The 16,824-nt window shown below is 39.0% G+C and overlaps 1 protein-coding gene across 1 annotated transcript in view; it reads right to left on the bottom strand.

Moving 5' to 3' along the window:
- The window catches only part of wscd1b (WSC domain containing 1b), a 68,022-nt gene that overhangs the window by 21,912 nt on the left and 29,286 nt on the right, over positions 1–16,824 (bottom strand). Inside the window, exon 3 of the mRNA XM_041801741.1 lies at positions 8,025–8,139. Within this exon, the coding sequence (XP_041657675.1) occupies positions 8,025–8,139 (115 nt within the window). The remainder of the gene's footprint in view (positions 1–8,024; positions 8,140–16,824) is intronic.

Below are 16,824 nucleotides of genomic sequence, written 5' to 3'. Positions count from 1 at the left end.
ATCACAGTTGCAGCTAATCTCTAGCAACCAAAATCTCCTTTTAATCACCTTGTGTTGAACCCTCAAGTGCCAGAGTATGCCACAATTTCCAGTGTGGTAACCCGGCCCTACTCCAACATTCAAATCAGGGAATTTTTTCTAGTATTTTACAGTGATTTTTCTCACCACGTCTAACTCCTTTTGGTACCTCCGTCTCTTTGCTAGTGCTTCTGCCAACCACCGGCCTGTACATTCATCATCATTTGCAATGTTTTTGTAAAATATACTTCCTGTTACCTCATCTCATGCTCTGCTCCTTCGTCCTTGTCATATATATTTGTCATATCATATGTTTGTCACAACTGTGTCTTTAGTATAAGAGCACTGTTTTTAATACTTGTAGCTATGAAGCAAAAAAGGAATCATGTGTTGTCCTCCTTTAAAGGCAGCAGGAAGAAAATGATCTTCCAGTCAAATACAGCTCTATATAAAGCATTACCTATTTCAATTTGTATGGAAAAAAATGCTCTCAAACGAGTAGGAAATATTACTACATGAAATGAAAACAGCTCTATAGGTATGGAAAACAGCTTTGAAAGAAGTTAAAATACTTTAACATTTACTATTTAACTTTCAATCAGGCTTGGATTAACCTCACCAGCCAGGCAGTCTGTTTGTATACGCATGGCATGGGATATATTTCACATTAATCTTAGCAAACACCATATAGTTGAAGTTTCAGGAAGGAAAAACCTTCAAAAAGTTTTCGAGGTTGACTGATATGGTAGGAATACGCCACCCTCAAGTCATTTAAAAAGGTGTTTGATGATTCAAAACAGTGCCCGCTGCATCCTCCTCGCCCCCTCCTCTCTCTTGCACCAACATCTCACTTTAACACCAAAGTTTGCTCATTTATTATGTGAATATCAATCATGGAAATAAAAGAGATAGATGGGTGGTTGATATTTCAGATCAGCGCCTCTTTCTTTATTCTCTCTTGCTGGCTCATAGATGTCCAAACATGCCCATCTCTCTCCCTCTCTTGCACTGAAACCTCACCTAAAGCACCGTAGTTTGCTGGTGTTATATATCTGGATAGCAGCCGTGGAAATATAACAGATAAAAGCAGAAGTTTGTAGTCTACTCACAGGTCGTTACAGAGACTGAATTAAGAACTTGCTCTCCATCTCTCCAACTTGGCTCAGCGTTATGACGCATGAGTGTGTGCTGTATGAAGCTCTCTGTCAGGATGGATGGATCCAGAGTGGTTTAAAGGACTGACAGAGCCACAGGCTCGCAGTACGAAGCAATTTGCCTTATTCTACGAATTTTTTGCAGCGAATGCAAATAAAAGCGCATCGGACTCAGAGAGCAGTCAGAGTGTGTGACATTTTTTCAGGTTACGGATCAGAAAAATAATGCATCAAAAATAACAGATCCAGTGTATAAAGACTAAGTATTATGCACTGTTTAAATTGTTCACTGCTGTTTCGCACTTACAGGAGGTGACAACGTTTAACTCCCTCTGATTTCTTCTTGTACTTTTAAACAGTAATTTGTAAACTGAACTTAGGTGACATTTAACGTACTGTTAGGCTTGTGTTACTTGTATTTTATCCATCCATTTTCTATACTGCTTATCCTGTTCAGGGTCATGGGGGTGCTGGAGCCTATCCGAGCTGTCATTGGGCAAGAGGCAGGGTACACCCTGGACTGGTTGCCAGTCAATTGCAGCACTGACATAAAGAGACAAACAACCAGGCATGCTCACACCTACAGCCAATTTTAGAGTCACCAATTAACCTAATGAGCATGTTTTTGGTGGTGAGAGGAAGCTGGAGTACCTGGGGAGAACCCACGCATGCACAGGAGAACATGCAAACTCTGCACAGAGAGGCCCTGACTGGGAAGCGAACCAGGAACCTTCTTGCTATGAAGCAACAGCGCTAGCCCATGCATCGTCATGCAGCCCACTTTTATTTTATGTTAAAATAATTTTTTCTCTTAAAGAAAGAACCTATTTTGTCGTAAATGCCCTTTTCTTGATGTTAAATCTTCATATTAATTTGATGTGTTAATCAAATTCGCAACAGCAACAGAGATAAGCCGTTGTTGATAAACGACTAGCTATCTAGCAGGAGCTAATGTTAGCTAGTGCGCTAGCATGCTAACAGTACTATATTTAAAAATGTAGACAATAATGCAGTCACTGAGGGTGTAAATTGTCCATCGTTCCACTCTCAGTACTTGGGAGTGTGCCTGTGCATTTGAGTGTACTCCTCAGTGTGAACTCACTTTGTCGCTTATGCACTCAAATTAGTATTTAGTACAGAAGTTTACGATTTGTAACACACTGTGTAGCTGTATTCTTGCCCCATGCTAAGCCATATATCAGCTGCCATTGTTAATCAGCTTTTAGTATAACTAAACCAAGCCCATATTTAACACCTTTTCTCCTCAAATGACACTGACTGGTCTGGTCATTTCTCTGACCAGGAAAAGACTTCAGATTAAAGCTTTGCAAAGTGGATCTATCTTATGACAGACATGATATCGGGTTAATCCAACAGCTTTGTAGGGTAATACTTGTATAACTGTGATGGATGTGCTTGATTAGCCAGCTGAATGGCTAAACTCTGATATTAAATTTGCTACTGCAAGCTTTATGAGTTGGTTAACTAAATATCTATGATTTTTTTTAATAAATAGAGGCCTTAAATCCCAGTCAAATGCTCTTTAAAACTGTGATGAAGCCTCTTGCCATTAGAAGCCACTGTAGCTTCAGTTTATGGCCACTGACTACCTGCCAGAGCTTTCCAGCAGCTCTTTACTGGACTTAAATAAAAACGAACGAAGGCTGGCAGAGCTAGCTGCTAACTTTAGCCACATTCTACTCAATAATCAGCCTCACATCATAAACCCACTGATACAGCGACCCTGTGATGAGTTTGACCTTTTTTGAGCTTTTCTCCACTTTAGACTGGTTGCAATTTAGATACCCATTTAGCTGGATAGGGACATGGTCATCTGAGAACATCACTGTAAAACAATATTACTCTCTAAGACAAGATGTTCTGATTCTAATGACTGCTGTGGATATCTTTAGCACTTGGCCTGTGGCTACATTACAAGAGTGATGATATTCAGAGCAACATCAGTCTCCCTCATGTGTAATTGCTTGATAAGGCATCATTATAAACCTATGAATATAAACAATGTCTTTTTCTCTATCAAGCTGAAAATACACTGATCTATCTTAAAACTGGATATACTGCCCAGTCCTCTCATCTCAGCGTTCTCTCTCTCAGCTGAACTGCCGTCACCTCTGATCTGTACTTTACATATCAAGGCTGTTGTGACTCATCGCCCCACCCCCACCCCCGTCTTCCTCAGAATGGACACGGCCTCATCAAAATTGACCTTTTCATATATGTCCTTTGAAGCTTCCTCATAAATTGCCTTGACTTTTTACTTGTACTCATCGCAGTAATTGGCTCGCTCAGGTAACGAGCGCAGCAGCTCTGTGTGGACGAGGAGGAAGAGGAGGGGGAGGGGAGGGGGGGCTCGTGGGCTTGAGATGAGAGCACCGACTCTCTCTCTGCCTCCATCTGTCCTCAGCTCCTCTGTTTCTGTGGGGATACACTTCATGAGAATATGAGAAGGAATTATTCAAACCGGTCATTTCTTCAGTCTGCTTTGAAATCTTCCACCTGCTTCTCCGTATTTTCTTGCAAATTTGGCGCACTCCCAGAATCAGAAATGTTCAACTCCCCCTTAAAAGACCCTCTAAGTACGCTTCTTCTCTGGCATTTTGAGATTAAAAACACTGCTGGAGTGAATCGACATTATGGTAAAAATAAAGTCATTAAACTTGTGTACAAAATAAGACAACTTATCCATAGTTTTAAATATCTTTAACACCATTCCAACAGCATTTGTGAAATCTTTATCATGATGTGAGATTTAACTGATGATGAGATAACCTCATTTTACTGATTTAAGAGTTTATAGTCCACAGTGACAACTAACTGAGTAAATACCAGTTTGTGGCTTTAAATTTCTACAAGTTTTACAACAGTGAGTTCTATAACTCTTATCTGGTTGGACGAGAGCCACTGAGCCTTATAAACCAATATCTTACAAAGATTTTTAAAAACTTGTTCTTAAAGTTCTTTAGAGAAACCTATGTGGGGCTCATCATGTTCTGAAACTGCCAAATTGTTTACACCTGTGTTCTTACTTTGATGAATGCCTGGTGGAAGCATGTGCACATTTCTCCAGATTAGCATAGAGAAATGTTCCTTTATACCATGGTCTTGGTGAATACTCGATTTTGACTGGCTCTGGAAATTCCATTGGCGTCAATTAACTTCTGATATAAGGACACCTTTTGAACTTCCCAAGCAATCCCGGTCAAAAAATCTTTTTACTGTTCAAAATTAATGTGCAGCAGCCGTTAGCTATAGCAACCTGAAACAGTCATATTTTCTGAGCAGGGAGTATAGCGCTGCCAGCCTAAGAAGCCTGTGGACTGGCATCAACCGTCACTTTACTGACATAAATAAAATGACAGACTCCAGGTTTAAGACCTGTAACCTAAGACGGCCTTATCTTTTATAGCCAACGTTGTTGACATAAACAGGAATATGTATATATCCTCTCAATTGTATTGAGAGGTTCTGTTCTGTGTTTGCTTATGTGAATGAGCAGCAACAGTAGCCAGTGATGTACGCTGGAGATATGTGACAAAATGCGCATTTGCTGTGTGTCTATTGACGTGTGTCAATAAAGTTTTCTCCCTCTCAGAGAGAGAGCACGAGATCCAGTTCAAGCAGAGCTGATGTCCCACTGTGTGATTATTCCTCCGTTAATAATTCAGTCTAGTACTGGATATGCACGTTAGAAACGCTGAGCAAACCGACTCTGCTAACAGACGTACGTCTTGTTTCCAGGCTCACCTTAACACTGAGAGGTGAGTGTCGCAAAAAAACTCACTTCCCTCCTGTTCTAACTGCTACAAACTATTGTCAGAGGATTCAAATAATATAAACAAAAGAAAAGAAGCCATTATTTCTGTAGTCTGCTAAAACTAAGCTTTCTATCAGATGTTTACATTCCCTAAGAACGTTATGAGATTGAAATGGCTATTTCAGTTATTAGTCAAGCCCTCATGCATTGCTAGGGGAAAGAAACTGTTGTTTTAGTAAAACTTTACGTTTTGATCACAAAACATATAAAATTGTAAATTAGTAGTCGTATTAATTATTTTTGTTGGCAAGTGACCATGGTATAAGTGGGTTAATGCCCTTCGAGGCGTCCGGTTATCAGGGATTAATGGACTTCGTGGAGGCAACCGTCCTCCGCTGCTCATCGGACGGTTCACACCTCCACAAAGTCCATTAATCCTTGATAACTGGACGCCTCCTCGGGCATTAACCCTTACTTAATGGCCATATAAGGGCATGGGACTGCAGGGCAGTGTGCAAACACAGAAGGCAGGAGAGGAGGGGAAGCGAGATATCACTAGCTTACAAATAAAAATAAACTGTAAAAACAATCACAATGCTTTTAAATACTTTGATGGTTCCTAAGTGGATGTAGTCCTGCTGAAGTTACACCAAAAGAGGAAGATTTATTAATATTTTAGCTCTTGAATTTGTCCTTAAATTTGTTTCTTCAAAACACTTCTAAGAGAAATCTTTGTGAGATTCATGTCAAAGTGCTCAAATATTCCCACCTGTGTTCTGTAGTTGATAAACATCTGAGAAACACTTCTTTTATGCACAAATAGGGACATATAGGAGCCGTTTGCAAAAGAGTGAAGGAAGAAGAAGTGAGATATTAGTAAGTAAATCATAAAAACATCTGCAATACCATGATCATTTTAAAGTAAAGTAGTGCTGCTCCAAATGACAATAAAAGAGGAAGATTTAATTATATTCTTAGCACAAGAAGTGTATATTAAATACATGTAACAAATATATTTACCGAATGAAATCACTGGTTCAGATGCCTTCATAACAGAAAGGGATGCATTTTGATAAGGATTTGTCTTTTTTGGGTTTGTTTTGTTTTCCACAACGAGTATGATAATTAAATGTACATTTATTTTGAAAGTAGATGCTTCAAAATGGGACTTACATTAAAAGCCTGTGTTAGGAACTTTTAATTATTATGAATAAACGTCTGATTTAAAAAAAAAGTCTGTAACGTGATAAATTTGCATTAATATTAAAAGAAAAAAGCAGCTTTGATGAAACACTGCATGTTTACAATCATGTTGATTATATTCAGCTCATGTTTTTGTGCATACTGTTAAATTATATGACAGTGTTTAAAAAGTGACAAAAATGCAGTCATTTTTAATCAAACTACTACTTCATTTGAATGCTGATGAGTGCAAAATTTTATCCTCTCAATCAGCACTCAAAGGTTCATAAGAATGTTCTGGAGTGTTCCAAGGCATAGTCCAAATGCAGCTGTCAGTTTTTAAAACCAGTTTTTTTTTCATCTGTATTCAAAAATAGGCCCCACCCAAACACAGCACTTTAAAAACATCTTTGTCCACATGATGTCACAAAAATGCACTAACCTAAAGATCATGCCATGCCAAGAGTAGTCCGTCCTTTTCTGTAGTGCTTTACTTAGTGACAGAAATAATGTTCTTAAAGCTGTCCCATCAACCTGAACCTTAGTCTTTTCCAAACTGCCCTTATTGGCGATCGGGTTCATGTCTTTGAAGTTTTCAATAAAAATGTAGTCAGCAATGTAAACTACTGAGCTATCCAGCCCATATAGTGGGAAGACAGCTGTATGTGTTTGTGTGAGCATACTAAAAGTTCTGTAGCAGGTCTAGTTAGCATGAGTTTGGCTACGTCCACTGTTGCTATGGAAACAAAAGCCATAAGGTTGTACACCAGTGACGTCAAACAGGAGAAACTGGAACACAGTGTGAAGTAACAGGGTAAAAACTCTGTTTTACAAACACATAAACGCTGTAAATGAAGTTTCTAAAACTCTTTATCCTAGAAGGAGTTTTTAAAAAAGTTTGTGACACAAAACTCTGTTTGCATGCATGTGTCTATGAGTGGATAAGGTCTTAGAGTTTGTTTTTACTTAGAGAAAATCAGAGATTAGAAATATGAAGAATGAGAATCTGTGTAAAAAGATTTGAAGGACAAATTTCTTCTTAAGAACGGATGGTGAATGAGGCCTGTTAATTGGATATCACTGGTTTAGATGGTGCTTTTATTAGAAATTTCAGTGTCATGCTGGAATACGAAAAAGATCCATTAAAGATGTGTTGTAGAAAAATGATGAAATTAGGCACAGTATGATTTATCGACTCCCATCACAGTTATCAGTCTTATGAAGTACAAATACCCACTACCAGTATCAATCTGACATGTGGACTAGGCCAAAGTGGAAAACCATCAGTGGAACAGTTTGTTATTTCAGCAGAGAGTGAAGAAGATGAGGGAGAGAACCGATTATTAGACCACATAATGATCAAGTATCTCTCTGGTTTTGTACTTTAGCACATTTCATTTGAAGTCTGTTTAGTTTTAGATTTTATGCAGTGTTTGTTCATGGTTATTGATCTTAGAGAGTTAACTGTGCCTCTACTTGGTGATATAAAATCCAATTTGATTAATCTGGAACATAATAGGAGCTTTTCTTCCCTTCGCTAAAATAAGTGTTTATTAACTGTTAAATGAAAAACTGGTAGAAACTGCTACACAAAATCAGACTTCCTGTTCTGACGGCACATATCACTCCAAATGCTGCCTGCAGCTCATTAAGCGTTCACACACACACACACACATACACACTCTCCTCCTTCTTCCTCCTGACACATCAAGCCTTCTGTCCGGCTCCTCACACCTCCTCCTCACCCCCTCATCTTTTACTGTCATCCAGCCACCTGGCTCTCTGTGCCTCCACACACAGGAGGCCATTCATGGAGGAGCCTGAGATCCAAAGCGTTTACTCACACAGCGGGCCCTCTGTGCTATCTTCACAGGAGCCGGTGGCACTCGCATTACCTTTCTGAGCAGGTGTCCTGACACAGAGAGCTGGTCATTTTGCGCAGGTCATAAAGCATCGTTCCTCCCAGGGCTCGATCGGTGGCGTTGTGCAGGAAGCAGCCCATGTAGGTTCCTGCAAAAAAAAAACAAGAGAGAAAAAGTTTCAGACTTAAAAAGTCATAGCAGAGGTCACAAGTGTCTTTGCTTTATAAAGGTGACTATTGAAATGATTGAACTTTTACAGCTGAACTTGCAACTTGCAACTCCTAGTAACAGGTTCTGGTATGTTCTGAAATAATTTCAGTTCACATTTTTGCAACTAAAGGAGATAATGTGAAGTTAACATAGAAACAACTATCCATGCTTTAGTTTTCACTTCCACTTTTCATGCCCTTCTTTTCCTGGCCTATACAGTCCCTAAAAAAGTATTCATCCCCTTGGATATTTTACTCTTTTATTGAGTTTCTAAATCAATCATGGCCGATATAACTTGGCTTTTTCTTACAACAAACGACAGATAACTCATAGTAAAAAACAGATTCCTACAAAGTAATGTCAATTAAACAAAAACATGTAATTTAAAATAAGTGAGTGCATAAATATTAACCCCCTTTAAAGTGACTGACCTAATCTAACAGAGGTCCAGCCAATTAGTGGAACTGGGATCACCTGAGTGCAGTGAATGTGTCTAAAGTGATTGTCGTATAAAGACTCCAGTGTCTGGAAGGTCCAATCACTGGTTAATCAGTATTCCTGGCTACCATTACATCATGAAGACAAAAGAACACTCCAAAAATGCTGAAGGTTCCCAAGAGCACAGTGGCATCCATAATTCTCAAATGGAAGAAGTTTGGCACAACCAGGACTCTTCCAAGAGCTGGCTGTCCAGCCAAACTGAGCAATCAGTGGAGAAGTGCCTTAGTAAGAGAGTTGACCAAGAACCTGATGGTCACTCTGCCTGAGCTCCAGAGATCCTCTGTGGAGATGGGATAAAGTTCCACGACCATCACTGCAGTGCTCCACTGATCTGAGCTTATGAAAGAAGCTTCTCCTCAGTGCAAAACTCATAAAAGCCTGCTTGTAGTTTGCAAAAAACTCCACATGAAATCAAAGTGGGCATTCATGTGATTTGCACTGAGGGGAAGCTTCCATCTAGCCACTCTGAAACTTTGTCCCATCTCCACACAGGATCTCTGGAGCCCAGCCAGTGACCATCAGGGTCTTGGTCACCTCTCTTACTCAGGTCCTTCTCCCCTGATTGCTCAATTTGGCTGGGCAATCAGGTCTTAGAAGAGTCCCGGTTGTGCCAAACTTCTTCCATTCAAGAATTATGTAGACCACTGTGCTCTTGGGAACCTTATACTTTTTTGTAGGAGTGTTCTTTTGTCTTTATGGTGTAATGGGAGCCAGGAATACTGATTAACCAGTCACTGGACCCACAAAATTCTGTGTCTCTATGTCATGATGGGTACTAAGGGTATATATTGTAGCATTGCAATAATACTGAAAAAGTGAAGGGGGTCTTAATTTCCTTTATCATCTATTCTCTTCTCAGTTTTAAACTAATTAAAATCAATTCTTGTCTTAATGTTTTTGGGGTGTCTGTTTCTCTGTGAATGCCATAGCTGCAGCTGTTTTGATGTTAATTGTCACTATATTTTTTCAGCATAAGTCCTAAGTAGTTTCTGAATATTTTCCTCTAAATAAACAAGTGAACTTGTCATTGTGAAGAATTTAGTCCTTATGGAGCATTTCCAAAGACTTTTGGGGATAAATTATTTATTTTTTGCTTTATTTCTCCCTTTCTTTTTTTTTTTTTTTTTTTTTTTTTAACTTGTCTTCGTGTTTTCGGAGGTTGCCTGTTTGCTATGATACAACAACTTCCTATAATGGCCATAATTAGCACATTTTGTTTGCACTTAGCACAAAGAGCAAGCACACAATGCCCACACTCACAGCTGGCTGTAAATGGATGTTGACTCTCTCCGCTCTGATTTGGATGTAGACCAGACTTCCTTCAGTCTGAGGTCTGGCACTGTCAAAGTCCTCTCTCAGTGCCAGAGCGGCGTCTGCGTCATCACTTACTCACAGTAATTAAACACACCAGCGTGCATTGTGAGCCATTATTTCCAACTAATTTATAACAAGATGACGCCTAATTTATCATCCAGTACAGATGATTCTTTTCTCTGCGGTAAAGTGAGCCTATTCTGAGTTAAAATCAGCCCTGTCTAAAGACGGATGTGCTGTAACACATAATGGACTTCGACAGACTATTATGATGTGCGGGCCAGATTAAAGCTCCATATAAAATGTCACCCAAATTCAGTCTTTGATGTTATCCTCGTCTTTGGCACGCAGCTGCATCAAACTCTAACCAGCTGACACATTAAAGTCTCCTTTTTTATAAAAGCCTCCTGTGAGAGGAAAAGAAGCATATGCATTTCTTTTGTGTGCAGCCTTCATTTACATCTCGGCCCCTCGGGTCCAAGAGTGGTTTATTTTTAGTTTTTATTTTTCTAAGCTTAAAGGCATGGGCGGAGAAAAGAGAAGGGGTGGTACTGACACATTTCTATCTAGATACATCCATCCAGTGATAGTGTACACAGATTTATATATTTGATCTACTAAAAGCAGCAGAGAACAGGAATGATATGCATGATATGCATGTTTGGATGCACCTGTGCTCTCTCACACTTCTGTGATGCTGTAACACTCCATAAAATCACACTGATATTTCACCATTAAAAAATTAATCTGAATGTACAAAGTCAGAATATTGGAGCATCATCACAGCACTGTTGGGAGAATGTAATTTGTATGTCCTCTGGTTAAAGTTGTCGTACAAACCTCATATTGTGTTACACGACCTTTTGACACAATCAAGCAATTTCTGTAACTCTCAATGAGACTTTTGCACCTGTCCACAGGTATTTTGGCCCATTTCTCATGAGCAAACTGCTCCAGCTGTCTCAGGTTTGAAGGCTGCCTTCTCCAGACTGCATTTTTCAGCTCCTTCCACAATAGGATTTAGATCAGGGCTCATAGAAGGCCACTTCAGAACAGTCTGATGTTTTGTTCTTAGCCATCCTTGGCTGTTTATAGCTCTATGTTTTGGGTCATTATCCTGTTAGAGAACTCATGACCTGCGACTGAGACCAAGCTTTCGGACACTTGGCAGCACATTTGGCTCCAGAATTCCTTGGTAGTCTTGAGATTTCATTGTACCCTGCACAGATTGAAGACCCCTGTGCCAGATGCAGCAAAGCAGCTCCAGAACATAACCGAGCCTCCTTCATGTTTTTCAGTAGGTTCAGTGTTATTTTCTTTTTATGCTTCATTTTTGCATCTGTAAACAGAGCTGATGTGACTTTGTTGTTTTTAAATTTGGTTTCAACAGTGGAGTCTTTGTCAGTTGTCTTCCACTAAGTAGAGGTGTAATGATTCATTGACGTACAGTGCTTAACAATTTATTAGACCACCTGTCATATTTGTCTCAGAGACCAACCAGCATCATGAAGTGCTTTAATGCGGACTCTTCATTTTCAGTGAGCTGGAAAGGGAATGAGGGATTTCAAACTGAATTCGCCCAAATTTGAGCCAACTCACCGGGCTTCTCTGAGAAGTCAGAAATGAATCAAGCATAACATTCAACCTAGGGCTGGACGATTATGACAAAAATAATAATCACGATTATTTTGATTGATATTGAAATCACGATTAATGAACAGATTATTCATTTGAGTATTTATTGAACCACAACTTAAAAGAACAATCAAAAATAAATTCGTAACAAGTAAAATAATAACAATTTATTAAATAATAGCAATAAAAAAACAATAAATAAAAATAAATATCCAATCTACATGCATTCCTGTAAAACTTTCAAAATTTGCAACATGCAAAAAACACTAATAACACAGCCAAAAACACAACCCAAAAATACTCTTTGAAGCACACAATAATCGTTTTTCTTCAATTATAATGTTTTTATGATCACGAGAAGCCAAAATTGAAATCACGATCAAAATTCAATTAATTGTCCAGCCCTAATTCAACCACTAAAACTAATCTTTTCTGCTCAGGAATGCAAGTAAATAACTATAATTTGACATATAAATCAAAAATATTAACGTGCTATACTATTTTTTCAGTTTTTTTGTCAATCAGTAAATTTGAAAATTCATGGATAACAATTATAATTATATTTTAGTATTAAAAATATCATTTGGGTTAAAGATCTTCTACATATTGGTGTATTAACCATTGCAGAAACATAAAAAATTATTTTGGTAATTACCAGTGCTCTTAATTTAGGGCAGCTTTGGCATAAACCACATCGATTGGTTGATTAATGGTCCAATCAGATCAATGGAAAGTCAAGACATCGATCTAACTCAATGCTTCAAGCTATGCTTTTATTTTGAAATCCACCCCCCCCCACCCGCACGCCTGTTGACAGCAGAGTCCTCAACAAGCTAGCTGCAAGCTAGCTAACTAGCAACAGTGGCTCAAAGTTTTGCTGCTGAAGGAAAGAGGATATCCTCTCCTCTCTCGGCTGTGTGGACATCTTTCAGACAGATGCTACTGAAGGACGGGTCTCTCGCCTTAGTTTGTCGACTACGTAGACATCTTTATCCGTATACAGCCGCCGTATGAGATCGTTCACGGATACAAAACACTCAACTCATTATGGCTGAGGTAGTGCGAGGGTTGTCTGATGCTTTACACTCCAGATAAACAGGGAAAAGCCACTTCTGCATGTCCCTTTGATACACTGATTTTATTTCGCTATCTCACGTTAGATTTATAATGAAAATATAAGCTGTCCAAACTTAACCTGGTTCAAGCAGGACAGCTGCTCTCTTTATAGCCCCACCCCCTCGCTCTTGTCATGAGGCTGCTCATCACAGGAGTGTCTATCGAAATAAAACTTTGGTCTAGTCTTAACTCTCCATTTATTAAAATCAAGGTTGCAACGAATCAAAAGTATGAAATAGTCATCACTATAACATGATATGCCACATATTTAACCTCATGTACATCTCATAATGTACAACTAAACTACAAATGAACTATCTGCCACATTAACAGGCCTCGGTGTGAAGGGCTGATTCAGAGTAGAAATATCTGTTCAAGTCCACATGTGGGTAAATAAGTTCAAGAAAAAAATCTACAATTGGAAAACGCACCAAAAATGTTTTTTTTTTTTTTCAATTTCATTTTTATAAAGCGTTGCAGAAAAAGTCCATATTGTTGCTTTAGAGTGATCTGAGGATGTGAGGAAATAAAAATGTCCCTAATTTAAAAGTAATCAGGGTTCTTAGTTTAAAGAAATGAGAAAACATTTGTTATTGTGAAATGCAGGTCTTTGTTATTTTTGTTAGAGTTGTTTTTATTAAACACAGAGACCTGACAATAATGTAATTGCAGAAACTGTTTTTTTCAGTAACTGTGTGAAATTTATGCATAACATCACCTGATATTGGTTGTAGGCCCCCATACCGAATTGAATCAAAATCGTATCGTGGCAGATTTTTGGATATCAGAAAAAATCATATCGGTGTCCTAAATATTGATACCGTACCCTACTGTATCAGGATGAAACTGGTGATTTACACCCCTACCATTAAGTCTACATTGACTCAAACAGCAATGGATGGTGACCTTGGAGTTCACCTCTAATCTCTTTGGAAGCTGTTCTGGGCACTTAGGTTACCCTTCTTATCATCCGTCTATTCAGCTTGTCATCAATTTGCTGAGGCACGCATACCCCTCCCACCCCCTTCCCAGTCCTCCACTGGTCTGCACTCACACTGCTCCAAGCCCAGCCAGGCCTGAGCTCTGATACATCATCACATCTTATGACAATGCAGTTTACAAGACATGCAGTCTCAGAGTCCAGGGCCAAGGAGGCAAACCGTGCCTGAGTGCAGTACGGAGCAAACATGTTGGTCAAACAAACTGGACTTTGAAGCTCTAGTATGCTTTTTAATGGTGCAGATTGCATAATGTGACTGTGCTCTAGTTTAACTCATTCTAAAGATGCTTTCTTGTCTTCTCTCTCTTATGTTAAAGGTGCTGGTCTCAGACAGGGAAACATAAGCCAGATCAGCCTCTTCTAAAAATATTTCGTCCACAGTTCTATTGCTACAACATGAACTCATAACTTCTTTTGGCTAAATCTATGATTTTAGAGCTAATAACCGCTCTAAATAAAGGCTTTGCAGTTAAGTCTCACTATCAAGCAGTGATCAAACAATAGTTACCTAATTGCAGCTATTTGTTATAGAAATTCATAATGACTTTAAAGTAATTCAGAGGGCAGGGAGAACACAGCTAGTATCAAACACATTAATTTCTCCTCATTTAATTTATGCAAGAGTGAAATTAAACCACTCAGGGATAAAATAACTCAGTGAATAATAGCAGGACACATTTTGTTAGAATATGATTATTATGTAGAAAGCACTTCAACTTTGTGCACAATTGAAGTTTTATTTTTTTCTTACAGACATTAAGAAGTTTCCAACAAAAGTGACCCGCTGATCAGTCTGCTTGCACACCAAGAAAACAGCGCAAGGCTAACTCCAGTTAGACGAACTCTTACTTAGCCACAATCTTTTCAGAGCATGGCTGTTGAGTATGAAATGAGTGAACACAAAATGCAGTTTTTAAATTATGATTTCACTGATTAAGGGGAGAAAGCTACCCAAACCTACCTGGCCCTATGTGAAAAAAGTTATTGCCCCTAACTGTTTTTTTTCACCCTTGGTGGCAACAACTGCAAGTAAGCCTTTGTGATAAATGGCTATGAATCTCTCACATCACAGTGAAGGAATTTTGCCTCACTCTTCTTTGCAGAATTGTTATATTTCAGCCACTTTGGAGGGTTTTCGAGTATGAATGGCCTCTTCAAGGTCATGCCAGATTTCAATCTTGACTTTGACTAAGTCCAAAAGCTGCAAAACCTTCAGTATTTTTGAATCATTCAGAGGTGGACTTACTGGTATGTTTTTGACCATTCTTCTCCTGCATAACAAAAGTAAACTTGAGCTTAAGGTCATGAACTGATGGATGGACATTCCCCATCAGGATTTTCTGGTAGGGAGCAGAATTCATGGTTCCATAAATTACAGCAAGTCGTCCAGGTTTTAAGCCAGACGGAGGTGGGTAAAAATGAAGCAGAGGTTCACCAATCTGCAAAAAATAGCATCTGTTGTAGAACAACAGAAGAAAAATGCTCTCCAGCATGAAATTGTGAAGAATATCCTGCAATCTATAGTCCATAATATCATCAAAAGAATCTGGAGAAATCTGTGCAGGGGACAATAGGTCAGCACTGGATGCCTATGATCATCAGCCCCTCAGGTGGCACTGTATTAAAAACAGGCATGATTCTGAGCTGGAAATCACTGCACGGGCTCAGAACACTTCCAGAAATCACTGTCTGTCAACACAGTTGGCTGTGCCATCCACAAATGTGAGTTAAAGCTGTATCATGCAAAGAAGAGGACGTATGTGACCACAAGTCAAGAAAGGGCGGCGTCTTCTCTGGACCAAAGCTCATTTAGAATGGACAGAAGCAAAATGGAAAACTGTTCTGTGGTCAGATGAACCGTAATTTGAAATTCAAAAAGTCTGCATCTCTGATGGTATGGGGTTGCATTAGTGGCCATGGTTGGGGATGGGACCGATCTGATCCAATATCGGTATCGGGTCCCATATGGACGTAATTAATAGATCAGATATCTGACTGAAGGTGCCGATCCAAGTGACCAATCCAAATCCATCCTACAGTTTATGGTAGACCATGAAGACCATGACGTACTTCCTACTATACGCTAACTGCTTAGCCATTAGCCGTTAGCCTCCAACGAGCTTCTGATTGTTTACATCCGGTGAAGGGTCAGAGAGGAAGGCTGCGGCCATTAACTGAAGCTACAGCGGTCTCTAGAGATGGGAGGTTCATTAAAAAGCATTATAGTTCATAAAAAATGATAGGTAATTAGTTTAACCAGCTAGTAAATCAATATTTAGTAGTAGTTCAAATAAATTTGATTGGAATACATTTAAATTCAATTCATTTTTGTATTTTTTTTTTTTTTTTTGCTTTGCAATAAGAGGAGCTGGGTGGTTTACTATAGCCACATGTAACCTCACACATTATACCAACAACAATAATAATTGTTAAAAAAATATATATATCTAAATCAGTATCGGTATCGGCACATATTTATTAGAATCAGATCAGAACTGAAAAAAAGTGGATCGGTGCATCCCTAGCCATGGTGTGAGCAGCTTACACATCTGGAAAGAAACAATCAGTGCTGAAAAGCAGAGAGGTTTTACAGCAACATATGCTTCCATCCATCCAGACGTCTCTTTCATGAAATGGTAAAATGTCTGTTTCAACACACGACCTGTTGTTTGTGTTCTATTGTGAATAAAATATGGGTTTATATGATTTAAGAATTCCAACATTCCAGGGTTCTTCTACCCTCTAGCTGTTTTTTTCTCCTCAAGCTTTCAACAGGTATGTTTAAGTCACTTGAGTGCATGTTGATAATCTTTCAGCGTTGCCTTTTCATTCTACCTCACAAACACAACTGAGATATTCATGAAAGTTTCAAGGACAGCGAGGACTCAGCTCTCACTTTTTAATATTTACCACCAGCATTAAAACTTCAGACTGATGCCAGCTGGTCAAAGAGGATTAAAAAAGACTTGGAGGGGTAGATGAGACAAGGATTGAATAGAAGTGGCAGCAAGGTGCACAGAAGAGATGGAGGCGAGCAATGGAGCGTGAAATCTCTGG

The sequence above is a fragment of the Cheilinus undulatus genome, linkage group 12 (genome assembly GCF_018320785.1).
Source record: "Cheilinus undulatus linkage group 12, ASM1832078v1, whole genome shotgun sequence".
Taxonomy (NCBI): Eukaryota; Metazoa; Chordata; class Actinopteri; order Labriformes; family Labridae; genus Cheilinus; species Cheilinus undulatus.
Note: the sequence above shows the minus strand (reverse complement) of the source record. Positions and strands in the feature narration are given on the sequence as shown.